At 47.6% G+C, this 24,195-nt stretch overlaps 2 protein-coding genes and 2 long non-coding RNA genes across 9 annotated transcripts in view; 1 reads left to right on the top strand and 3 right to left on the bottom strand.

The window, feature by feature from the left end:
- The first annotated feature begins 1,534 nt into the window (after positions 1-1,534).
- LOC114140698 (uncharacterized) lies at positions 1,535-2,902 on the top strand. Its single transcript, XR_003594654.1, has 2 exons — positions 1,535-1,799; positions 2,477-2,902. It is a non-coding gene; the product is annotated as an uncharacterized LOC114140698 (long non-coding RNA).
- On the bottom strand, positions 2,862-10,039 carry dusp27 (dual specificity phosphatase 27). 2 transcript variants are annotated; one of them, XM_028010478.1, is made up of 6 exons: positions 9,749-10,039; positions 8,902-9,040; positions 8,638-8,744; positions 6,944-7,175; positions 6,658-6,875; positions 2,862-5,912 (listed from the first exon to the last, which is right to left on the bottom strand). In XM_028010478.1, exons 2-6 carry the CDS (start codon positions 9,012-9,014, stop codon positions 3,238-3,240), a joined length of 3,345 nt encoding a protein of 1,114 aa, XP_027866279.1. In that variant the 5' UTR covers positions 9,015-9,040; positions 9,749-10,039; the 3' UTR covers positions 2,862-3,237. The 2 variants fall into 2 exon arrangements, with proteins under 2 accessions (XP_027866279.1, XP_027866280.1); XM_028010479.1 differs by lacking the exon at positions 9,749-10,039 and adding an exon at positions 9,403-9,688.
- A 1,392-nt stretch (positions 10,040-11,431) lies between these two features.
- Positions 11,432-15,033, bottom strand: LOC114140668 (uncharacterized). 2 transcript variants are annotated; one of them, XR_003594619.1, is made up of 3 exons: positions 13,542-15,033; positions 12,338-13,255; positions 11,432-12,020 (listed from the first exon to the last, which is right to left on the bottom strand). It is a non-coding gene; the product is annotated as an uncharacterized LOC114140668 (long non-coding RNA). The 2 variants fall into 2 exon arrangements; XR_003594618.1 differs by having other exon boundaries at positions 12,338-13,779; positions 14,066-15,033.
- A 1,022-nt stretch (positions 15,034-16,055) lies between these two features.
- Positions 16,056-24,195, bottom strand: part of crfa4 (cytokine receptor family, class I receptor 4) — a 24,482-nt gene continuing 16,342 nt past the window's right edge. For 3 of the 4 annotated variants that reach the window (XM_028010648.1, XM_028010647.1, XM_028010649.1), the window contains exons 3-9: positions 21,791-21,929; positions 20,402-20,571; positions 18,103-18,281; positions 17,705-17,858; positions 17,532-17,619; positions 17,369-17,438; positions 16,056-17,277 (exon numbers count right to left, since the gene is read on the bottom strand). In XM_028010648.1, coding sequence (XP_027866449.1) covers positions 16,636-17,277; positions 17,369-17,438; positions 17,532-17,619; positions 17,705-17,858; positions 18,103-18,281; positions 20,402-20,571; positions 21,791-21,929 — 1,442 coding nt within the window. In that variant the 3' untranslated portion in view covers positions 16,056-16,635. The remainder of the gene's footprint in view (positions 17,278-17,368; positions 17,439-17,531; positions 17,620-17,704; positions 17,859-18,102; positions 18,282-20,401; positions 20,572-21,790; positions 21,930-24,195) is intronic. The other variant, XM_028010650.1, reaches the window with a different exon arrangement.

Raw genomic sequence — 24,195 nt, 5'->3', positions numbered from 1 at the left:
TACATATTAAATACTGAGATCATCACAAACAACAAAGGTCTGAGAAACAATTTGGAAAAACTTTATTACAGTTAATTAAACATTATTCAGATGTTGAAGCCATTTTATTTCCTTAAAATAATTGTTATGTTGAACATGTTCTATATTTACCTGAAGACGTTAATCAGAAAAGACTAGATTAACTGTTTCACTCTGTCCTGCACTTTCATTCACTCGCTAACAAATATTAGTTCTTTTCTCTATTAAACATTTGAAGTTTCCCATCAACTTTTAGATGATGGAAATGAAAACATCAGGTTTCAGTTTTCTGAATTTCCAGGAGAAAAACGGCAGTAAGGATGAGATCTGTGCAGGGCAGAGGGGTCCGGTCCGGTCCGGTCCGGTCCAGTCCAAGTCTGAAAACGCCTAACATTCTGTGGATCTGCAGCGGAGCGCCTCCAGGCTCCGTCCTCGGTCCTCCAGCTCTTCATCACAAGTCAAACATGGCCTCGAACTCGTCGATCCTCTGCCGCGTGTTTCCTTTGCGGATCTTCTTGTAAGACACGGTTTTGTACTTGGACTGGCTGCTGCTTTTCTTCTCCTCCTCGTCCACATCAGCCTCTTCCTTGCTCTTTGGGGAGTTTGGACCTCCTTCACCTTTGCTTCCTTTGTCTTCTGTAACTTCCTGTTTCCTGTCCTCCACAGGCGGCGGCTCGGCGGCGTCCATCAGCCTGATGCCTGCAGGAAACAGGAATATTGTGACTTTTGGTGGGTAAATCTGAAGTGAAGCCATGTGATCTGGTGTGTGAGGCTTGTTTTGTTTTCATAGACGGTTTGTGTCACCAGTGTGGAATTTTAATGAGATCTTAATGAATAAAGTCCGGCTTCAATCTTCTTTTGGCAGCTCTGTGCTCAGCCAGCCGGTAAACGTTACGTAACGCTGCAACAGAAACTAAAGGAGCAGCTTCAAGTTTAAAATAATTACAAAGCCAGCGTTCTGGGGGAGATGATCTGACCATATGCACCGTCATCATGCATTCGCAGAACTTTAGAGCAAATATAATATCTATGTGAGGACGACTAGCTCTCCAGCGCCCCCTGGTGTAAACCTCAATCTGATATTTCAATAACATTGTGGCTATTTTTATCTTTTCTTTTGCAAATTCTTTGGATTTAAACTTTCTTTAAATAAAAGTCATCAACTGGACCTGTGTGTAAATGAGTCTAAAATATTTTTTTAACTAGCAGCATATGAGTGAAGTCTAATTTCAGAGCTTTTAGTGATATTATTGTTCTTGATCATGATTACAGTCTGCTGTGAAATCAGGGCAAATGTTTCGAAGCTCATTTTAGCAGCAGCCTGCTGTTAGAAGACAGTTAAACTCTGTAAATCTCTCTAGAAACTGTTTTCTGGAGTTATTACGCCACCGTGACGTCAGCTATCCGTTAGACTAGAATTAACTTGTAATGACCTTCCGTGGCCACAGGCGTCGCCATTTCACACCGAATGGAAGCTTTAGCAGGATTCAGAGCAGAAGAGACTTAAAGTTTTTACCTTCAGGTGAAACGAGTCTGTAGGTTCAGTCTGCTGCTGGGAAACCCGCTGCTGGATCTGGCAGGACGTCCCAGTGCTCCCAGTGCTCCCAGTCTTTGTTGCTGCTCGGTGGTGTGAGATAATGTTCCCACAGAGGAGGGTCTGGCTCTCTTTCTGCTTTAGAGCTTCAGGATCAGATGGAGTGAAACTTTTAGAGCGATTTGTTTCCTCGTCTGCATCGGCTCCTTGTTCCATCTTGTCTTTGTTTTCTCTGCTTCATCTCCAGGTTTGTGACGGTTAATCCTCTCTGCTTCCTGTTTTCTTTCTCCTGGGTTCTAGTTTTCCTCCGCCTCAGACCAGAATAAGGAGAATGGTTAACAGACACGTTGTTGTCCTGTTCATGTTTTCACAGCATCAAATCCGTCCATGTGCATCATCTGTAAAACCTTCAGCTGGAAGTAAAACACTTTGGATAAAAATGCACTGATCAGACATTTCAAACTGTTAAACCCTAAAACATTCAGTCTAGATTACATTTTTGAGACTAGATGAAAATCCTCTCACATTGTCTCTCATGATCAGAGATGATAAAAAATGATTTTAGGTAAACATCAGCACCGCCTCACACTGTCCACCAGATGGCGGTGTGACATGAGGAAGTGGTGACGTCATCACACTGGTTTCCTTCAGGTTAGATCAGCAGAACATTCCTCTGATGAATTTCTGAATATTTTAACTGTCATGACTCATCTAGAGCTTCGTTCAGCCATTTTCTGCAGATTTTATTATTATTATTAATATTCTGAGCTGAACTGAGGAAACGTCACCAAACCAAACTTTAGTTTTTCCATCTGGACCTCCAGGTCTCACACAGAACAAACTTTATTGGATCCGTTAGTCAGTGGCAGATGAAACTGGTTCTGTTCTGTATTCATGGATTTTATTTGGTGTTTGTATTTTCAGGCAGTGACTGAAGTATTCAGCCATCAGTACCAGCGCTCCACTGGTCCCAGTGTTACCAGTTACAGCAGCATGTGGCTCTGAAATGGGAACTAAAAGCAGCGTTGTGTTGTGTCAGGTTTTCCTCCTGTGGCTATAAATAGAGCAGAGATCCTGTCTGGGTGTGATGGGCGGCGAGGTGTTGATGGACTCAGAGTTTGGAGCCTGAAGCTCAGTCAGACGATGAAAACCTGAAGCTGCGAAGCTGAAAACCTGAAGGATTTTCAGGCTCATATTCATTTCTTCAGGAGGCTGAATGTGAATCTCCTGGATCTCCATCAAACTGAACCGTTTCCTTCTTGTCAGGCGAATTTGAGGCACTGCTCAAAAAATGACAAATGCAAGCAACTGTTTCTATGAATATTTATTAAAACAATGAAATTAAAGCAGGAAAATATTTCTTCTGTCACTACTTTATATTTGCACTAAATGGGTTTTGATAATGGTTTTAAATTTCACACAGGTGCAAAAAAATGAGTGAAATACTTTAAATAATCTCATTGGTAACATTGTGAGCAACTCCTGTATTTCCTCCTAATGTGAATATTTCAATCCTGAAAACCCTAAGACCTACTGTAGTACCTCTAGGTGGCCAGTAGGTGGTGACGGTTATTCAGAGCCAGTCCGAACGGCTCCAGTAGGTCTGTGTTGTCCAGCCTGGTTCCGTCCCAAACAGAAAACACCAAACTGTGGTTTTGAGCGGCAGAGCTGCCAACTCGACGCTCTTATTCTTCACATCCCAAGACTTTTCTCCGGGCCTTGGCTCCCTGCTGCTCCCTCCAGGCACAGAGGACTTCGTTGTCCTCGGCCTCCGCGGCGGCCCGAGCCCGAATCCTCCGTCTGGTTTGAGCAATGAAAGCCTCGACATCCTCTTCCTCTTCCTCATCCTCATCGGAGTCCCGCCTCCCTGCGGCTTCGCTGCCATCGAACCGTGAGCGATGAGCGAATCTCCGGTGGGGCGAGATGCCGTCCGTCCCGTCCTCGCTGGACCGACCCGCTCGTCTGCGGGACTGTGTGAACCCGTTGCAGGAGTACTCAGCGTCTTCGCCTGACGGATCGTCACCGAACCTGGGCCGATATCTGGAAGTCACGCCGAACGCTTCCTCGTCGTCTTCAGCAGCAAACGAGCCTCTGTGGTCAGAGAAGTCAAACTGGGAGGCGGAGGCGTCCAGATCGTCGTAGGGATCCTGAGACGGATCAGCTTCCGCAGCTGAGGACAGTTTGCCTGGAGGAGGTCTCACACTTCTCAGCCAGTCGTCAATGCTGGTGTTCCGGTCCTTCTCGATCACCGGGTTGAGATTTAGGCAGCCGGAAAGACCGTAGCTTCTTTTGGGTTTCTCCTTTTTCTTTGTTTCTTCAAGAAACTCTTCCTCTTTCCTCTTCCTGTCCTGCTCCTCATCCTCATCTTCCTTTAGTTTCTTTTTCTTGTACAGCGTGCTGCGTTTGTTGTCTTCCAGGATCTTTTTCTTCTCGTAGGTTTCCCCTTTCTCCCTCATTTCAGATTTGATCTCCTTCTCTATGGCGTCCAGTTTGCCCAGGTTGACCTGGTCTTGGAAGAGGCTGAAGAGAGGAACGCTGGTCGTGGTGATCCTGGTTTTCTTGGAGCCCAGAACGGACCCGATGTCCGACCCCAAAGCGGAGCGTCGCCCACTCAAGCCGTCGCTGGAGAGGACCGACGTTGCTCTGCCGTGGGCCTTTGATCGAGTGCTGGAGCAGGACGCCCCGCTGACCCAGGAGGCCCTGTCGTCCTGTGCGCCGCGGCCTGCTAGCATGCTAGGCGCCGCTCCAAAGCTGAGCTCAGATCCAGCACACGATGGAGGAGGCAGGCTCAGTTCGCTCTGCTTCTGCTTGATCGTTTCAGTCACAATGTTGGCGATCCAGTTCTGAATGCTGGTGAGGTTGACCATGGGCTCACCTGCAGGCCCTGGCACAGCTGGGAGGACTGGGGGCAGGGCTTGGCCGGCGGACTGAGTGGATCTTGTACTTCGAGGCTGTGAAACAGAGGACATGGTGGACGACCTGCCACTCAGCATGGACATGTTGTCGTCGTTGGCGACACTGGGCGGACCGGTGACCCCGGCTCCTGCCCAGAAGGCGGACAGAGGGACGGTCCCGCCGCTGATGCAGCTTTCTGACTCCCACCCACACATGGACTGACTCTCCTCCAAGGTTTTCTTAGAGCGCTCCAGAATCTCTTCACGTCTCTGCCTCCGTTTGATGGTTGCCGAGTCGTCGCCGCGGCTGAGCTCCAGGATCTCCTCCGTGTTTTCCTCACCAAGGCGTTTCTGTTGCCGCAGCTTCCAGGCCTGGTACGCCGTCAGATTGACATCCTGGAAGGACGGAGTCTTACTTTCCTCCTCTCCATCAGCGGCTGAACTTTTCTCTCCGTCCTCTCGGTCTTTTTTGTTCCAGCCGAACTGGATCCTCTTGATGCGCCAGCGCTCCAAAGGCGTCATCTTCTCCTTATTCTTCAGGCAAAAGTTGTACATGGAGCTGGTGTCAGAGAGGATGCTGTCAACCTCATCATCGACGTTCTTGTTTCCGCCCTCCGGCCCTGTGCTCTCGCTACCGTTGTCGTCCTCCGTCTTGCGGTAGCGAGCCGCGGCTTGTTCCTCGATCTCTTTGAGTCGCTGCTTCCAGAGGTCAGAGTAACTGGTGCAGCTGGAGGTGGACACGGCGTCCGAGGAGGGCCTCTTGTTCCTGTGCCTTAGTCTCTCTTTGACAGCTCGGATGTCCTCGCTAGTGACGCTCTCCCCGTCATCTTCCTGCTTCGCAGCCTTGGGAAGGCCGGCGCTGACAGAGTCCTCCTCGCCATGGAGCTGGGCCTCCCACCACTCCTCGCTCCGGTACTTTTCATTTCTGCGCTGCCACTCGCGGATCATGCCGTCCAGGCCGTCGTCGTCATCCTCGGCTCCGTCCTCTGTGCCCGTCTGACCCGGAAGGTCAATCTCCCGGTGACCCGGTTCCTGATCCCTGTTGCGGAGCGGCCCGTTTCGCAGCGCCGCAGCTGCCGCAGAGGAAGCGATGCTGCTTGTCACGCTCTCTCCATCTTCCTCCTCCTCCATCATGATGGACTGCGCCTTCACCTTCACCACGCTCCGCTCTTCCTCCCCGTCTGTCTCTTCATCGTCATCACCCCTTTCCTCACCGAAGATGCGGGTGCCGGCGTCGATCACGGAGCACTGGCTGAGCGTTTCGTCGTCGTCGTCGCGTTCCTCCATCAGCGTCTCGTTGAACTCTCTCAGCTGCTTCAGGAAGCCTTCGTTGGGGTTGATGGCCCGTTTCTTCCTGATGGCGTTCAGCGCCTCCATGATCGTCATGTTCTGGAAGATCATCAGGTAGGACGCCACCAGAATGGCCGACCGGCTGACGCCCATCATGGACACGACCAGAACTTTTCCTGCAAAGCAAACAGATTGTGAGTGAGTCTGGGCTTTAGAGAACAGAGAATCGTTTTGTTGTAGAAAAAGAAAAACAGCCTCTGAAATGTTACAGCCTGCAGCGAAATGGAGGCTGACGTTGCTGAGGGAAAACTCATGAATAACTACAGTGGACATTATCATCATTTTTCCAGGAACTGTGATCTGCAGGGTCATAAAACATTCCCAGAAACCAAGTGATAGAGATGAAAAATATGCTATTGTGGGTCTGTTGGTGCGTCAGTGGCGGCTGCTGCTCAGGGACACTCAGAGAAAACTCTGCTTTCAGCTCAAAGGGATGAAACAAGTGCTTTGTGTTGCAGGATGAATGAGTGAATAGAATTCATCAGTAACCCTCAAAGCACCTCAGAATCCAACAGACCAAACATCTGAGGGGCTTGTTGAAGCATTCAGCCCAGAATCAGGGAAAGTAAGAGAAGCGATGAACTTTAAGTGCAATGACGACAAAGTCTCATTTCAGACGGAGTCGAGTTCTGTAAGGAAGAGGAGAAAGAAGCAGACGATGACGAGGATGATAATGAGGAAGATGAGGCTTCAAACCGCAGGAGAAAGAAAGGAGATCCCATTGGCCGACAGACCAACCAATGAGGAGCAAGGACTCTGGCAGAGAGTCTGCAGGTTCAATGAAGAACGTCCAACGGATCCAACCTCTAACCCAACTGGACCAGGAGTCAAGTTCATGTTCTGGTTCTGGTCCAGACTGACCTTTGTGTGTGAGCAGAGCCTCGTCCAGGAACTCTGCGGCGGGTCTGAAGTGCGCGGCGATGTCGGCGTCGGGGAAGTCGTCCAGCTCAATTCCTCGGTACTGGATGTTCATGTTGGCGTAGAAGGCCTGGCCGGTGTAGACGCCGGTACCGTGGGCCGTGTTCAGGATGTGCGTGATGCCCATTCTCTTTAGACGGGCCTTGTTCACCGCAACGGATCTGAAACGGAAGCACAGCTCTTGGATATTGAAGTGGAAGCCGATGAAATGACGACGCTCTGCACTTACTTCTCGGCGATGTGAATGTTGGGCCAGACTTCGTCCACCAGGTTGGCTGGCGCCTCCAGCCGGTCCCGGACCATGGCCCTCTGGATGTCCAGCACGCAGGGCGTGTTGTAGGGGCTGCGGTCGTCCAGCATGTCCCGGACCCGGTTGTACAGGTCCTCCACCATCAGCTGCTCCGCGGACTCCAGCATGGACTCCGGGACGGACTCGGGGCGGGCGGCGCGGGGCGGCAGCTCTGGGGAGGAAAGACGACCTTCAGTTTTTACTTAGGTGGAGTAAAAGACGAGTCAGTGACTCGGGCTCTGAACACGCTGAAAAACGCGAGTCCAAACGACAAGAAGAAAATGATGCAGTGGGTCAGCCGGGCCAGTCGGTGGCGCTGGAACGCTGCCAGACAACGGCAGCGTTGCCCGATTGGTCCGGGGTTAAAATTGACCAACATTTGACGGGTTTTCAGTGTTCAGAGGATCAACGGCGACACATTTTAATAAAATACTGAATTCAGTTTAGACTTTTATTATGAAAGGTCTAGAATCTGGTGACATCATCAATGTTTAGTCACTGGTAACCAAGCGGAAGTACAGAAATCCCAGAACAAATTCATGATTTAAAATGACCAAAAACAAACCCAGAAAAGCACTATGTCTGTACTTTGACTAGGCCATACTTGTTTTGTTCTGCTGATGACCCAGTTTGGACCAAAGCTCATCCTTCAGAGGACAGGAAGGTGGACTGAGTCCGCCATGTTCCCCACACTGACACCACCAAGATGGCAGCTGGAGCCCACATGGAGCCGCAGGCTCAGAATCAGGTTCTGGTTCTGATCCGGGTTCTGGGTCAGGTTCGGGTTCTGACTTTTTATGTTTTTGATCAAACGTTTTTGCATTAGGATGACGTAGATGTTTTTGTTTAGTTTATTTTGCTAATCTGATCACATGACCAACAGGATGTTGCTGCTGGCAAAGAAGACAAAGACAGGAAGTGGCAGGAGGAAATGCCGCCATGTTTGTTACTGACTGATCATGTGAACAAACTTTTTCACATTAATTAAAGTTCAGCAGCAATAATAAAAGATGTGAATTTGTCATAAATGGATCTGAATTCTGGATGTTGATCTGTTGGGCTGCGTGGTTAGCATGTTAGCATGTTAGCGTTAGCCATGCGGCCCAGAGGGAGGGAAAGCTCTCCGGCTGTCATCCTGTTTCTGCAGATGGAACAAGAATCGTCCATTAAGCTGAGAGACCGGCCATTACTGTCACTCTGCTGCTGCGCTAACCGGGCCGCCGCCTTCACCGTCTCCATGACAACGAGCAGAACCGTCTGTCCTCGTCTGACCCTGCGGCTTCACAGCTTCAAAACGCTTCAGAATCGCCACGGAAACGCTTCAGAAACGTTTTAAAGTGTTTTAAAAACCTGCAGCAGTCACCACAGAAGCAGCAGAAGCAAAGGAGCCGGACCTGGAGCCGGACCTGGACCTGCAGCCAGACCTGGAGCCGGTCTGGCTGCAGGTCCAACACAGCCTCTGCTGGATGAGCAGCTCAGGACTTGGAGGCAGAAAGGGAACATGGTGGTGGCAGCATCATGCTGTGGGGATGGTGCTAAATATATGAGAGGAGCTGGAGGAACTAAACAGCCAGGCTCTGCTAAGGCCTAGTCAAAGTCCAGACTTTGACTAGGCCACGTCAGTTCCCTCCCACCTTCGCTGATGATCTTCTTGGCAGCGACGGCCGACGACAGATGGATGGGCTCCATGACGATGGAGGAGGCGTCAGAGAACCTGGAGGTCAGGGAGGTCATGGAAAAGCTGGGAGAGGAAGAGGAGGAGGAAGAAGATGAAGTCAGTCTGGAAAAACAAATCTGAGGAGTTCAGGGAGGAAAAGATTCAACATGAAAAACTTCAGATTTCTGCAGAATTATTATTATTATTATTCTTCATCAACACCTGGACTTCCTGCCGTTACCTAGGAGACGGGCAGCGCAGGTACCGAGCCTGAACTCCTCCCACATCCTCCTCCTCCTCTTCATCAGGGAACGCCTGGTCGCTGCGCTCCTGGCTTTCATTGGCTGTCTCCATGGCAACCAGGACCCGCCCTATCAAATCTGATGACAGGAAAAAGGCTTGATGACGTCAGCTGCTCATTTTCTTCCTGAACGTTTGGAGCTCAGATTTAATTTCTTAAAATCAATAAATCAATTAAATATGTCATTTAATTTATTCATATTTATTATCAACACAGACAAACACAAGATAATAATAAATATGATGATTATTTATATTATATATATTTTTAGATAAACAAGAGAAATAAGATCAACTATTTATAAACAGAAGAAATGTCATCATTTTCAAACTACAACTGAAAAATTGATTTAAAAATACTAAAATAAAATTATAAACAAACATTAAATACAGTAAAGAAATGAAAACAAATAAGAATTTGATGAACCCGGTTCATCCGAACCTTTCCCTCTGGTTCCGATTGGACCGCTGATGGTTCTGTCCCAACTCAGACCGAGCAGAACCAGAACCGGTCTCCCTGTTTAGCGAAGTGCTTTTTGGTCCAGAACCGGCCTGAGTTCTGACCGTGTTCGGTCCGGCTCGGCTCGGTCCGGTCCAGGTCAGGCGGATCCGCTGTTTGTCCTTCCAGAGTTATTTTAAGCTGCTGACAGCTGCAGGCCCGACAGCAGAACCGGGCCTGGAACCAGCAGCTGACCTCAGAACCAGAACCAGAACCAGAGGGACAACTGAGGGACCACCTGACGGGGTGTGTGTGTGTGTGTGTGTGTGTGTGTGTGAGTGTTTCTCACCTGCGGCGGACCGGAGTTGCTCCTCAGGCCGAACCGAACCGAACCCCCTCTGACTCTGCGGCCCAAATTAGCCGCGCTGCTCTTCCTCCTCCTCTTCCTCAGAAAGCCGACACCAGCAGCTGTGTGTCGTCACTTCCTGGCTCCTGCACTGATTTCAGGGTTCCTTCCTGGCCGGAAGTTCTCTCTATGCTACGGAGGAAACCTTCAACTAATCCAGATTACAATCCAGATTAGAGTTCAGAGTAAAACCAGAAACTGGATGTAGAGTTTCTGCTTCATGGCAGCAGCTGGAAGAAGATCTAATAATCTAATAATTCTCAGTTTTATTAGTTTTAATGGTCATTTTCCTGTCAGACTGGAATCTCACGGTTTCCAAACCGACCAGATTATTCATCTTTTTAAATTTCCTTTCAGAGGTCAGATTATCTTTCTGTCCTTATTCAAATCAAAAATCAAATTTTATTTGTATAGCACATTTCAGCAGCAGGACATTTCAAAGAGCTTTACATCATTACAAACACAGAATCACAAAGCAACATAGAATCAATCATTAAGTCAAGTTCCATCCATAAATTTGTAATTGATTACATTTCAAATACAATTCTAAACAGGTGGGTTTTCAGTTGAGATTTAAAGGAAGTCAGTGTTTCAGCTGTTTTACAGTTTTCTGGAAGTTTGTTCCAGATTTGTGGTGCATAGATGCTGAAAGCTGCTTCTCCTCGTTTGGTTCTGGTTCTGGGGATGCAGAGCAGAACCAGAACCAGAACCTGAGAGGTCTGGAAGGTTGATACAACAACAGCAGATCTTTAATGTATTGTGGTGCTAAAACGTTCAGTTATTAAGAACAGATTACATTTTCATCATCAATTGTTGTCCAAAGAAAGAAAGAAAGGAATAAATCTCTCACCAAGACAGAAAAGTATTTTATCGTCATTCATTTTGGTTTTGTTGATGTAAATTTAAAAGCATCTAATGGGAGTTTTTAAAATGTTAATATTTCTCTTAATGATTCCCATTAAAATGTTTAATTACACTAATTACATTCATACAATACAATGTATTAAATACATGTATTTATTACGTTTGATGTTTTTCCACTGGAAGTTTAAGTTTCAATTTTCATCATTGATCTGATCTTCAAAGAAATGCTGATTAATAATCAATAACAGATTTTTCTTCTGTTCCATGAAAACATTGATGCTGAGTGAAAATATTTAGATTAACTATCAGATTAATAATCTGAAACCTGGAAACAAAACACCGGATGGATTTGATCCTAAAAAGGCATTTTGATAACTTTTATAGAATCACTATTTCTATTGAAGATTTTATTTTTTAGATTGTAATACAGATTAATGATGATGATGATGATGTCGCTCGCAAGATTCTGTAAAAATTTTCCTGCTGTAATAAATGTCTTCAAACTGCAGCTAAAGACGCGTTAGCCGCAGCTAAAGGTGCGTTAGCCGCATCAGAAGGCTGCATTGGGTTCACCAGCAGTCGATCAGCATTTTCTACATGAGGAATCGTTCTCATGAAGTGACTGATTATGGATTATATTCTCCACAGAGAGTCGCCATGGCAACCAACAGAAATCTCAGATATCCCTCTACTAAAAATAAGTTGCTGCAACTTACCTGAGAGAGGTAGTTGTTGAGAGTGAGAGGCAAACAGAGGCATGGAGGTGAGAACGAGCAACTTTATTTACTCTGATGGAAAAGCACTTTGAGCCGACAACAAATCTGTAACAACAAGGCGCTACAGAGGAGGTGAAAGGTCAACAGAAACCCTGAAAACAGACAGAGAAACACTTCCAGGTCCACAAATCAACGTTACATCATTATCAGAAGAAATAAAAGTCTTTTTCTCCAGGATCAGACTCAGGTACAGTTCATTTAGGAAACTTTCAGTTCATTTGATCCAGGCCCAGACGATTGTCTGAACATTGTTACTTATTGATCACTACTATTGCATTGGCACCAAAAGTCACCATTCAACTTACAATCAATACATTTCAACAATTCAAGAAAATCAAAAACAAATCCAAGAGTTTTATTGCCTCAAACCCAAAGATGTTTCTGTGACAAACTACGAAATATTTTCCCCGCCACGAAGTAACACACTTCCTGTTACAACCAGCTTCCTGTTACAACAAGCTTCCTGTAACAACCAGCTTCCTGTAACAACCAGCTTCCTGTAACAACAAGCTTCCTGTTACAACCAGCTTCCTGTTACAACAAGCTTCCTGTTACAACCAGCTTCCTGTAACAAGCTTCCTGTTACAACCAGCTTCCTGTTACAACAAGCTTCCTGTAACAACCAGCTTCCTGTAACAACCAGCTTCCTGTAACAACAAGCTTCCTGTTACAACCAGCTTCCTGTTACAACCAGCTTCCTGTTACAACCAGCTTCCTGTAACAAGCTTCCTGTTACAACCAGCTTCCTGTTACAACCAGCTTCCTGTTACAACCAGCTTCCTGTAACAACCAGCTTCCTGTTACAACAAGCTTCCTGTTACAACAAGCTTCCTGTTACAACAAGCTTCCTGTTACAACAAGCTTCCTGTTACAACACACTTCCTGTAACAACCAGCTTCCTGTAACAACCAGCTTCCTGTAACAACCAGCTTCCTGTAACAACCAGCTTCCTGTAACAACCAGCTTCCTGTTACAACAAGCTTCCTGTAACAACACGCTTCCTGTAACAACCAGCTTCCTGTAACAACCAGCTTCCTGTAACAACCAGCTTCCTGTTACAACCAGCTTCCTGTAACAACCAGCTTCCTGTTACAACCAGCTTCCTGTAACAACCAGCTTCCTGTAACAACCAGCTTCCTGTTACAACCAGCTTCCTGTTACAACAAGCTTCCTGTTACAACCAGCTTCCTGTTACAACAAGCTTCCTGTAACAACCAGCTTCCTGTTACAACCAGCTTCCTGTTACAACCAGCTTCCTGTAACAACCAGCTTCCTGTAACAACCAGCTTCCTGTAACAACCAGCTTCCTGTTACAACCAGCTTCCTGTTACAACAAGCTTCCTGTTACAACCAGCTTCCTGTTACAACCAGCTTCCTGTTACAACCAGCTTCCTGTTACAACCAGCTTCCTGTTACAACAAGCTTCCTGTTACAACAAGCTTCCTGTAACAACAAGCTTCCTGTAACAACCAGCTTCCTGTAACAACCAGCTTCCTGTTACAACAAGCTTCCTGTTACAACAAGCTTCCTGTTACAGGAAGCTTCCTGTAACGACACACTTCCTGTAAAAACCAGCTTCCTGTTACAACCAGCTTCCTGTAACAACCAGCTTCCTGTTACAACAAGCTTCCTGTAACAACACGCTTCCTGTAACAACACACTTCCTGTAACAACCAGCTTCCTGTAACAACGAGCTTCCTGTAACAACCAGCTTCCTGTAACAACAAGCTTCCTGTTACAACCAGCTTCCTGTAACAACCAGCTTCCTGTTACAACAAGCTTCCTGTTACAACCAGCTTCCTGTTACAAGCTTCCTGTAACGACACACTTCCTGTAACAACCAGCTTCCTGTTACAACCAGCTTCCTGTAACAACCAGCTTCCTGTAACAACAAGCTTCCCGTAACAACGAGCTTCCCGTAACAACCAGCTTCCTGTTACAACCAGCTTCCTGTAACAACCAGCTTCCTGTAACAACCAGCTTCCTGTTACAACCAGCTTCCTGTTACAACAAGCTTCCTGTTACAACCAGCTTCCTGTTACAACAAGCTTCCTGTAACAACACGCTTCCTGTAACAACACACTTCCTGTAACAACCAGCTTCCTGTAACAACGAGCTTCCTGTAACAACCAGCTTCCTGTTACAACAAGCTTCCTGTTACAACCAGCTTCCTGTTACAACAAGCTTCCTGTAACGACACACTTCCTGTAACAACCAGCTTCCTGTTACAACCAGCTTCCTGTAACAACCAGCTTCCTGTTACAACCAGCTTCCTGTAACAACCAGCTTCCTGTTACAACAAGCTTCCTGTTACAACCAGCTTCCTGTTACAAGCTTCCTGTAACGACACACTTCCTGTAACAACCAGCTTCCTGTTACAACCAGCTTCCTGTAACAACCAGCTTCCTGTAACAACAAGCTTCCCGTAACAACGAGCTTCCCGTAACAACCAGCTTCCTGTTACAACCAGCTTCCTGTAACAACCAGCTTCCTGTAACAACCAGCTTCCTGTTACAACCAGCTTCCTGTTACAACAAGCTTCCTGTTACAACCAGCTTCCTGTTACAACAAGCTTCCTGTAACAACACGCTTCCTGTAACAACACACTTCCTGTAACAACCAGCTTCCTGTAACAACGAGCTTCCTGTAACAACCAGCTTCCTGTTACAACAAGCTTCCTGTTACAACCAGCTTCCTGTAACGACACACTTCCTGTAACAACCAGCTTCCTGTTACAACCAGCTTCCTGTAACAACCAGCTTCCTGTAACAACCAGCTTCCTGTTACAACCAGCTTCCTGTTACAACAAGCTTCCTGTTACAACAAGCTTCCTGTTACAACAAGCTTCCTGTAACAACGAGCTTCCTGTAACAACCAGCTTCCTGTTACAACAAGCTTCCTGTAACAACGAGCTTCCTGTAACAACCAGCTTCCTGTAACGACCTGCAGGCCTTCGCTCATCAGAAGCTAACAGAGGAGACAAAGTGGTATGAAACACCACTGGGAGACAAAAGGCACAACGAGAGACGACCACAGAGAGACAAAACACAGAGACAGCATGACAGAGTCCTAAGGTCTCTGGTCCCTGGTCATTCACTGGGCTCACATCAAACACCAAAAGGTCACGGGGTCATCTACAAGGTTGTGCTTACAGTTTTTAACCAACTGAAGGAATGTTAGTGGCTCTGCTTTTGTGCATGAAGGAACATTTGGCACAATCTTCTAAAAATACTGGGAGCAAACGCTAAAAATACTGCAGCTCTGAACTGAGAAACAGAAAAGACATCAACCAGCTGATGTAGAGACTATTAGCTCTACATCCTGAAGAAAATGGAAAAATTTGGTGTGTTAGAAGATCATTTATCTTTTATGTACGGAAGAGGATTAGGGCCACCGAAAGAAAAAAAAGATTAAAGTCAGAATTTGTTGGGGGTTTTTTCGGTGGCCCTAATCCTCTTCCGTATTTACGGGTCCAGTAATGGCGAAATTAATAGTAAATAATAAAGCCTTTGTGCTATTCTGATTTAGTAATGTAATTATATTAGTTGTGTTACCACCCCACGCCACTAGAGGCAGTATCAGGCCCGAAAAGATGCGACTAAGCAGATTTAGAAGTTCACAGAAAGCTACAGAATCTGTTAAAATCTGTGAGCTGCACTGAAGTAAATAAAAGAGAAAAGTTCAGAAACATGCAGAGAGTGAAAATCCTTCCTAAAGGTGAAAATATATCACAGAATTCAGAAGAAAATAAAAACGGGAGACCGAGGATAATATAAGAAATGGCGCCCCCTTCACTTTCGGAGTGCAATGGTCCCATTTCCAAATAAGGCCTGAGACTGACAGCGGTCCGTCCCGCCCTTCCTGTTTGCTGCAGCCAGGTGGACTTGAACAGGTCTGCAGTGGGTGGAGCCAACATCAACAGCTGAGGAGGCTAGCTTCAGTAGCAGCCTTTCTGGAGGTTTATGTCTCTGTTCAAATATTAAAGCTCAACATGAATTATGGCTTCCTTCTGTTGTGACTTATCAGGAAGGACAACAAAAAACAAAGAAAATACGGAAGGACATAAGGGACAAAGGGGAACGAATAGCAAATTAACACTGAAAATGGAAACATTTTCCATAATTATTCTTTCTTTTCCCAAACAAATCCAGACCTGGAAACACTAAAATCCAGTTCCAGACTTTCCAGACTGCAGGAACCGGGCAGCAGAGCGAACCAGGAAGTAAAACAGAAGAAGCCCCGCCCCCACGTTCCTCCTCTTTCCTGCCAGACCTTGTGTCTATGTCTCTTCACGCTGACTGAGGGTGAATGGAGTCTACCTGAGATCGGTCATGGAGCGCTAAACATGCTATGCTAACAGTCACACAGAGCTACAGTGGTTTGTTAGAAAAATAGACGTGTGCTGTGTTTAAAGAGACAGTTAGCTTTACACTGAATTGGATCAGAAAGACACACAGGATTGACTACAACTGCTAATAATTCAGTTCAATCATCATCATTCTGGGAAAACTGGGCATCATGTGCTGATTTGTAGCGGTTTTATGGAATCTGCTGGTATTAAAAATGATAATGACACTTATAGGCCCACTTAGATTCCTCTCATGTTCTGGGTAATCACCGATTCAAGTCCCTGCACATGGATCATTAAGGAGTGAGTGCTTCTGAAGAGTGAAGTGGGAATAAAATGAGGTTTTATCAGAGCAAAGTGTGAGCGAAACAACGGGAAATAAACCCAGGAGGTTTTGGACGTAGAGAACCAGAACCCTCTCAGACCAGCGCCACCACTTCCTGTTTCCTGAGAAAGACGTAGCTTGAAACCCTGAAGTATCCTGGCCCATTTCAAATGGACTACAGTACCCAGAGTTCACGGCGATGTAGTCCACACTCCTGACCAGTAGGTGGCGTTAATACTTCCTATAGTTAAAGCCAACTGCCATTAAAACAAAGAAGAAGAGTTCAGGAAGTCCAGCTCCTCCTGGGTGGAGTGACTGGTGGATGTGACCAGAACCAGTTCAATGTCTCGTTATAAACTTCTAGTTGGTTGAAACATGAATTGGTCAATAATTGTGTTGTTCACACCAACAGTAAACATGGCTGCCAACAGTTTCCAATGCAGTCTGAGCTTTCGCTAACAGGGTTAGCAAAAACAGAGCGGATCAGAACATCGGATCAGAACCGGTCTCTGATCCTCTAGCTGGTGTCATCCGGGCTGACGGGCAGCAGCGGGTCGGCGGCGTCGCTCCTGTCGTCGCCGTCATCCTTCGTTGCGTTCTTCCGGGCCTGGTACTCGGCCAGCCTCTTGCTCTTCTTCTCCTCCTCCTCTCGCTTGGCGGCGTCCGGAACCGGGGGCAGCAGGAAGTCCTGGCAGTACGGCGCCGGCAGACACGGCACCAAGTGGACCTCGCCGCTGTCCCTCATCAGCTGGACGCAGGTGTAGAAGTCCTGGACCGGAGCGCGGGCCGGATCTGGAGCGGAGACGGAGGCGTCGGGAACACCGAGGCGCTCCATCGTGCTGTAGTCTGACCCGGGAACGAATGCCGCCTCGGGCTGTTGCCACGGAGACGGTGCGTCCTGCAGCGCAGCGAAGGCCTCGGGCGGCACGGCGCAGTATGGCGGCGCGCCGCGGACGTACAACGACGAGTTCTGGACGGGAAACATGTTCTGGATGGTGACCGCCGTTCCCCTGTCTCTGTCCAGGACGCCGCAGTCCCGCGGCGCGCTCAGGTAGATCCCGTCAGCGCTCACCTGGTCCCACAACTCCACCGAGTAACCGGGAGGCCGGTAGCCATGGAAGTTACTGAAGTGACGGTTGATTTCATCAAAGTTCCCCTTCTGGGGACAGAAAGACAAGACAAGGAAGAGACAGGGTCAAAGCTAGAAGACAAGGCAGAGTAACAAGACTACATTTCCCAGGATGCATCACCTTCAGAAGCAGAGGGTCAATGCCCATGATCCGTGGCTTGGGAATGGGCGGCAGGAAGTAGTCTTTTATTCTGGAGGGACAAAGCAGAATATGAAGTCTTCTTCAACAGGAAGGTGGCGCCCTCTCTGGCAGCACCGTGACATCACAGCAGGAGTTTCCTCACCTCCTGCTCTGAGGAATCACCCCGAAGGCGACGACCAGCAGAGCCACGGCTCCCACTCCCACCACCAGAACCAGAACCAGGACTTTACCTGCACAAGACAACATTAACTCACTTCAGATTTAAAAACCATTTCCTCAGTCTCAGGGTGTCGCCATGGAAACCCCGAGTCCTACCTGCAGGCGGCCTGTTGGGGACGCTCACGAGCAGCGCGGCGCTCCATTTGCTCCACAGCCGGGAGTTGTGGGAGCGGCAGCGGACCCGAACCACGTAGTCGCCGGGTCGCAGGCCGAGCAGCTCCACATGGGCCTCCCGCAGAGGATGCTTTGCCTGCGGACAGAATCGGCGGCGGTCAGCCGGTTCACCGGAACCAGCAGCCATCAGGACTTTCATTGTAAACCCAAGTTACCAGCCGGTCACTCCGTCGTCACCGGTCAGCTCAGCGAACCCAGAGGAACTCAAACTGATCATCTCTTCAGAAGCACCATGAAGCGGACCCAACCGTCCAGAGTACCTCTCCACAGGGTACTGTTGGTTTCAAGAGGAACAGAGACCTGCCGACCCGGCCGCCTACCTTCCAGTTGTCGTCCTCGCCGATGCGTCGGTACTGCAGCTCGTACACCAGAGTGATCCAGCCGTAGCGCAGGTCCTCAGGAGCCGGGTACGTCCAGGACAGCAGCGCGCTGTGGCCCACCTCGTCGCCGCCGGCGTCCCTCAGGGAGGAGCTCAGGTTGACCGGAGCCTCCGTCTCCACTGGAGGACAGAGACACTGCATGAGGAGAGGCTGGAGGACCGAAACACCTGGGGTATGTAGAACATGAGCCGACGGAACCAAGGGAACGGAGAGAGCCAAGGGAACGGAGAGAACCAAGGGAAGAAAGGAAACCAAGGGAACGGAGAGAACCAAGGGAACCAATGGAACAAAGGGAATGGAGAGAACCAAGGGAACGAAGGGAATCAAGGGAACTAAGAGAACCAAGGGAACAAAGGGAATCAAGGGAACCAAGAGAACCAAGAGAACCAATGGAACGAAGGAAATGGAGAGAACCAAGGGAACGAAGGGAATCAAGGGAACCAAGGGAACGGAGAGAACCAAGGTAACGAAGAGAACGGAGAGAGCCAAGGGAACGAAGGGAACCAAGAGAACCAAGGGAACCAAGGGAAAGGAGAGAACCAATGGAACGAAGGGAATCAAGGGAACCAAGGGAATCAAGGGAACCAAGGGAAAGGAGAGAACCAAGGGAACGAAGGGTGACCAAGGGAACCAAGAGAACGGAGAGAGCCAAGGGGACGAAGGGAACCAAGGGAAAGGAGAGAACCAAGGGAACTAAGAGAACCAAGGGAACAGAGAGAACCAAGGGAAAGGAGAGAACCAAGCGAACGAAGGGAATCAAGGGAACCGAGAGAACCAATGGAACGAAGGGAACCAAGGGAACGAAGGGTGACCAAGGGAACAAAGAGAACCAAGGGAACGGAGAGAGCCAGGGAACGAAGGGAACCAAGAGAACCAAGGGAACGAAGGGTGACCAAGGGAACCAAGAGAACAAAGAGAACCAATGGAACGAAGGGAATGGAGAGAACGAAGGGAATCAAGGGAACCAAGAGAACCAAGGGAACGGAGAGAACCAAGGGAACTAAGAGAACCAAGGGAACAAAGGGAATCAAGGGAACCAAGACAACCAAGAGAACCAAGGGAAAGGAGAGAACCAAGGGAACGAAGGGTGACCAAGGGAACCAAGAGAACCAAGGGAACCAGGAGAACGAAGAGAACCAAGGGAACGAAGAGAGCCAGGGAACGAAGGGAACCAAGAGAACCAAGGGAACGAAGGGTGACGAAGGGAACCAAGAGAACCAAGGGAACCAGGAGAACGAAGAGAACCAAGGGAACGAAGGGAACCAAGAGAACAAAGGGAATGGAGAGAACCAAGGGAACGAAGAGAACCAATGGAACCAAGGGAATGAAGAGAACCAAGAGAACCAATGGAACGAAGGGAACGAAGAGAACCAGGACAATGTTGTTATCCACCTGCAGCAGGTAACATGGCTCTGCCTCCATCAGCAGCCTAACGTCAGATTCAGGCAGTGACTCGTCTCAGACACAGGAACCGGCCCGATCCTCGTCACACCAGGTTTACTGGGTCAACCTGTTCATGTTCCCCTGGATTTTCTCTCCCTGCATCTTTTGACTCCAAGCATCAAGATTCAGTTTATTTCGTTCTTAACTCGGTCCATACTTTGTGAAATTGCCGTTGATCTTCAGCAGCAACTGAAGTTGTCGATTTAACCTGGAGCTTGTCTGGCATCACATACTGACTCTTCATCTGCTCCATCTAACCAACAACTAAACCGTTGCTGCCTGTTCTCCCTGTTCTAGTTGTTAAATGATGGATTATTCTGTGATAATCTGTTTTTAAGCTCCATCTGAGTCGAGATGTAAACTCAGAGCTCAGGCTGACATTTCCTGGATGAGCTCCAACATGAGGAGACGTGACCTTTCTGGGGCCGCCTGATAAGAAACGTCTGAGACAAGCTCAGCGATCACCATGGCAACCGCATGGCAGCGCTGATAATCCTCACAGACGGCCTATGGCTGGTCCAGGAAGTAGACCGATCCCAACAACAGCAGGTTGTTGGTTCCTAATAGAGAGGTGAAGCTGCAGAGGATGATGATGATGATGATGATGGATTTAACAGAACCGACCAAGAAAAGTTCAGGATGAAGATTTAAAACTGATTCCTGCCACATCCAGTGACAATAATAATAATAATTACTATTATTATTATTATTGATAATAATAATAATATCCAATAACTTTCTGCTTTGGGTTAGGGTAACCCTTATTGGTTATAATCCGGTCTATTCCAGCGCTCACCGATCTCTGCCACGTCCAGGCAGTGCTGCTGGGACGTGTAGTTCCTGTGGGGCGTCATGGCCGTCACCGTCATGCAGTAGTACTTCCAGATGGACGTGTGGCTCTTGTCGAAGTAGCAGCTGTGGAGACCGCCGGACGTGTAATCTGGACACTCCAGTTGGGGTCCCGTACTGAAAGGCAGAGGAAGACGGGGTCAGTCCACATCATCTCTGGTTGGAGGTTTTGTTCCTCCAGCAGGATGAGGTCAGATTCCCTGAAGGTAAAGATGCAGGCAGCAGATGAACAGATTAGGTTTAATCCCACAGAGACCAGCGGCCGATTCTTCAACATGATCAGTGACAGAAGATCAAATCTCTGCAGTTTTACAGCCGACTCAGCATAAAGCTGTCAGATATCAGATCACAGGTTGAGTACAGTTTCATTATTTAATCCAGAGCAGAACCGATAATCTGATATTTACAACCTGCTCAAGTTAACAGGGGTCAGAGGCCGAAACAACCCAAAATAATCCATAATCCACCAGAAAAAAAAAACTGACCAAAAACCAGGAGAGAAACTAAAACCCTGGAGACAGAAATACAACCAAAGACTGGACTAAACCGGTAACTATGGACTAAACCGGTAACTATGGACTAAAATGGTTTATATGGACTAAAATGGTTTATATGGACTAAAATGGTTTATATGGACTAAAACGGTAACTATGGAGCATCACTCAGCACCAGTCAGACACGGAGAAACCAGTAAAAGAAGCTGAACTGGTTTCAGGGCCAGCTGTGGAGTTGATGGGGCCATTGCCGATTAATTGCCGGCTGATGGACGATGTTTCTCCGTTGCTGTGACCGCAGCGCCTCAGACTCGTTAACGGGGTCTAATTAAAGTCTGTCCATGAGACGGGTCATGGAAGAGCGCTGCAGGCGACTCGGACGTCAGCAGGTTCCCGCCCTGATGGGAACCGTCGGGTTGGTAACAGACAGAACCAGAACCTTCCTGAGGCTGGAAGCAGCAGAACCGCAGCATGGATTTGTCTGCATGTCCATCAGGTTCGAACCAAATCAGGCTGATGGGGTCAAAGCAGAAATCAGCTGATTTGCTCATTTTCAGCAGATTTTAATCTGTGGAGACGCAGCAGCAGCAGAACCACAACAATCGAAGCGTCTGAGCGGCCGCGCCATCTGGGGTTGAGGTGCAATCCAATCTGTGCTGATTAGCGGCGGCCGCCTGGCAGCCGGACCCACGTGAGACAGGCCCAGTTCCACATATCGACCCTTAAAAGCTTCAGAGCAGAGCAGGAGGCCTAACGCGCCGCGCTCACATGACCCAGAAACCTGGCAGGTCGCTGCTCCGCTAGCGCCACCGTCAGCCCAATGACAGGAAGTCCAGACTCACTCTTTGGAGTAGGTCAGGACGTAGACGGCCTGCTGGTCCACCGGGCGCCACCAGCAGGTGAAGTCCTCCATGTTGGGGGAGCGGCAGTAGTAGATCTGAGGCCTGGAGGTTGCGGAGGTCCCAGGGGCCCCGGGGTCTGCTGGAGGAACACAGGCCCACGTTAAACACACAAACGCTGGAAAACATTGAAAATGTTCTGCATGACACTGTAAAAACTCTGTAAAAACACTGAAAACAGTTTTAATTCTGCTCAGTTTTCATAAACAACCAAACTAAACCCATTTGATCTACTCTGGAAAAATGAGCTCGACTTTACCTTTACGTTTGTGATGGTTAAAACCAAATGACTTATGAAAAATAACTTAAACTTCTCTGGTTTTAAGCAACTTCCTTATTTTTTTTTTTACCCCTCCAGGGTATTTTGTGGCTCTAGTGCCCCTTATATGACAGCAGGCTGACAGGAAACAGGGAAGGAGAGGGGGGAAGACATGCGGCAAATGTCGTGGGTCCGGGAGTCGAACCCGCGACGGCCGCGTCGAGGACTCAAGGCCTCCAAATACGGGTCGCGCTAACCGCTACGCCACCACGGCACGCCCAACAACTTCCTTATTTTATGCTTTTAATTTGAAGCTTTTCAGGAAGCAGCTCCAACTTTTACAGGAAACTAAACATTTTACAGAATTTCATGATTTCTACATCGGGAGGTTTTGTCAGAGCTAAAACGTTAGCCTTAGCGTCTCTGCGGGTTAGCCTTAGCGTCTCTGTGGGTTAGCCTTAGCGTCTCTCCAGAGACAGGGTTTTCTGTGCTGCTAAGCTAAGAGCTAAGCTATTTCCTGCCATTTCTTGAGATTGCTCAGTTTTAGAGTTTGTCCTAGTTAAAGTCTCACTGAGCATCGTCCTCTTTCTGCCTTTAGGGGACGCCACTGGGCATCAATCGGGTCTGTCTCAGCAGAACGTCCTCTGGGTCCATAAAGTCGTCAGGATGTCAGATTTCTCTCCCTAACCCTGACCTTTGACCCTGAAGCAGCACACAGTGTATTTTCAGCCGTTCTGCAGATGAACCAGCAGCTGAAGTCTCGTCACAGATTATTGATTTCATATCGAAGGGCTGAAAGCGCCGCCTCTCTGCCTCCGCTCACAGGAAACAAAAGCCCTTAAAGTTCTTCAGAGCTTTAATGTGAAACGTTTGAGATGAGGGAATCCTTCATGATCCATCGGGACAGAAATAGTGCAACCAGACAGGCTTTATGGATATGACACGTTTTAACAAAGGATTAGACACTAAACAAATAAAAATGTTTCAAAAGTCACTTGAAAATTTCTACATAAATATAAACATTTGTAAATAATAAAGATTTTAACTCTGCAGACATCTGAACCAAAACTGTAAATGCAGGGAATGTGATTAAACTGTACATGAATATCTATGATGGCAGGTCAGAAAATATTTAAATCTGATGATAAAAACTTTCATCCAAACTTCAACTGTCCAAAATAAAACACCAAGCCAGATCTGCAAACTTTGTTTCTGCGATCAGTTGAGATTAGCAGATGCTTCCGTTATTTTATCTGAGTTTGTTTTAAACTTCACATTTCCAGCCACGGATCCGTTCATCCTGCCGCGCTGCTGATAACAGCGGCTCCTTCAGTCAGCAGCGGTCGCAGCCAAACGCTCGCCAGCGCCCGGCGGCGCAGGAGCAGAAATCAATTAGCAGCCGTCACGGCTCCCCGCTGCGCTTCCACTAAATCCATTTCTAATTTAATCAGTTCCCACCTCAACCACAGCCAGAGCCAGGAATGAATTTCAATCAGAGCCGGACGCCGTCGCTGCGACCAGATTCAGCCGCTTCAAATAAACAGGGAAGCTTTTTAAATGCACTTTCATGTCCAAATTAAATCTGAGCCATAATTGAAAGATACAAACATATAATTAACACTAAAAACCATTTGCTCTAACCTTCTTCAAACACATTTTAAATGTAGCCCTTTAGGTTTCGTATCCAAGTCAAATAATGAGAAATGATGAGGAAACATCCAAACCGCGGAGCGCCACAGGCTAAAGCTAAAGCAAAGATTCAGCTTTTATTTTGTTCTTCCACAACCAACAAATCAGAAATTCAGTTTGAAAAATAATCAAGTTACTAAAACGCTAGCATTAGCATGTTGCTCTTAACAGTAAACATTTTGTTACGCATTATGGTCACATTAGGTAACATGATAGTTAACAAGCTACTACTGCTAGCAGAAGTAGCTGAAACTATCTACTGTGCTAACACGTCAGCTATTAGCAAGCACATAGCGTTAGGTTAAACACTAATGTTAGCACACAGGCTGTCAAAAGTAAACATTGCATAGTGCAGTAAGGTTAGCTAATGTTTGACCATACGCTAACACATTAGCCAACG

Source organism: Xiphophorus couchianus, chromosome 24 (assembly GCF_001444195.1).
Source record: "Xiphophorus couchianus chromosome 24, X_couchianus-1.0, whole genome shotgun sequence".
NCBI classification, from domain to species: Eukaryota; Metazoa; Chordata; class Actinopteri; order Cyprinodontiformes; family Poeciliidae; genus Xiphophorus; species Xiphophorus couchianus.
This window is presented reverse-complemented; position numbering and strand designations above follow the sequence as displayed.

Excerpts from the sequence above, each read along its gene's own strand:
- dusp27 (XM_028010478.1), bottom strand. The coding sequence starts at position 9,014 with ATGGAGACAGCCAATGAAAGCCAGGAGCGCAGCGACCAGGCGTTCCCT. Across the intron at positions 7,176-8,637 it reads CAAGAAGATCATCAGCGAAG|AGCTGCCGCCCCGCGCCGCC; the intron begins GTGGGAGGGAAC and ends TTTCCTCCCCAG. Across the intron at positions 5,913-6,657 it reads GGCTCTGCTCACACACAAAG|GAAAAGTTCTGGTCGTGTCC; the intron begins GTCAGTCTGGAC and ends TTTGCTTTGCAG.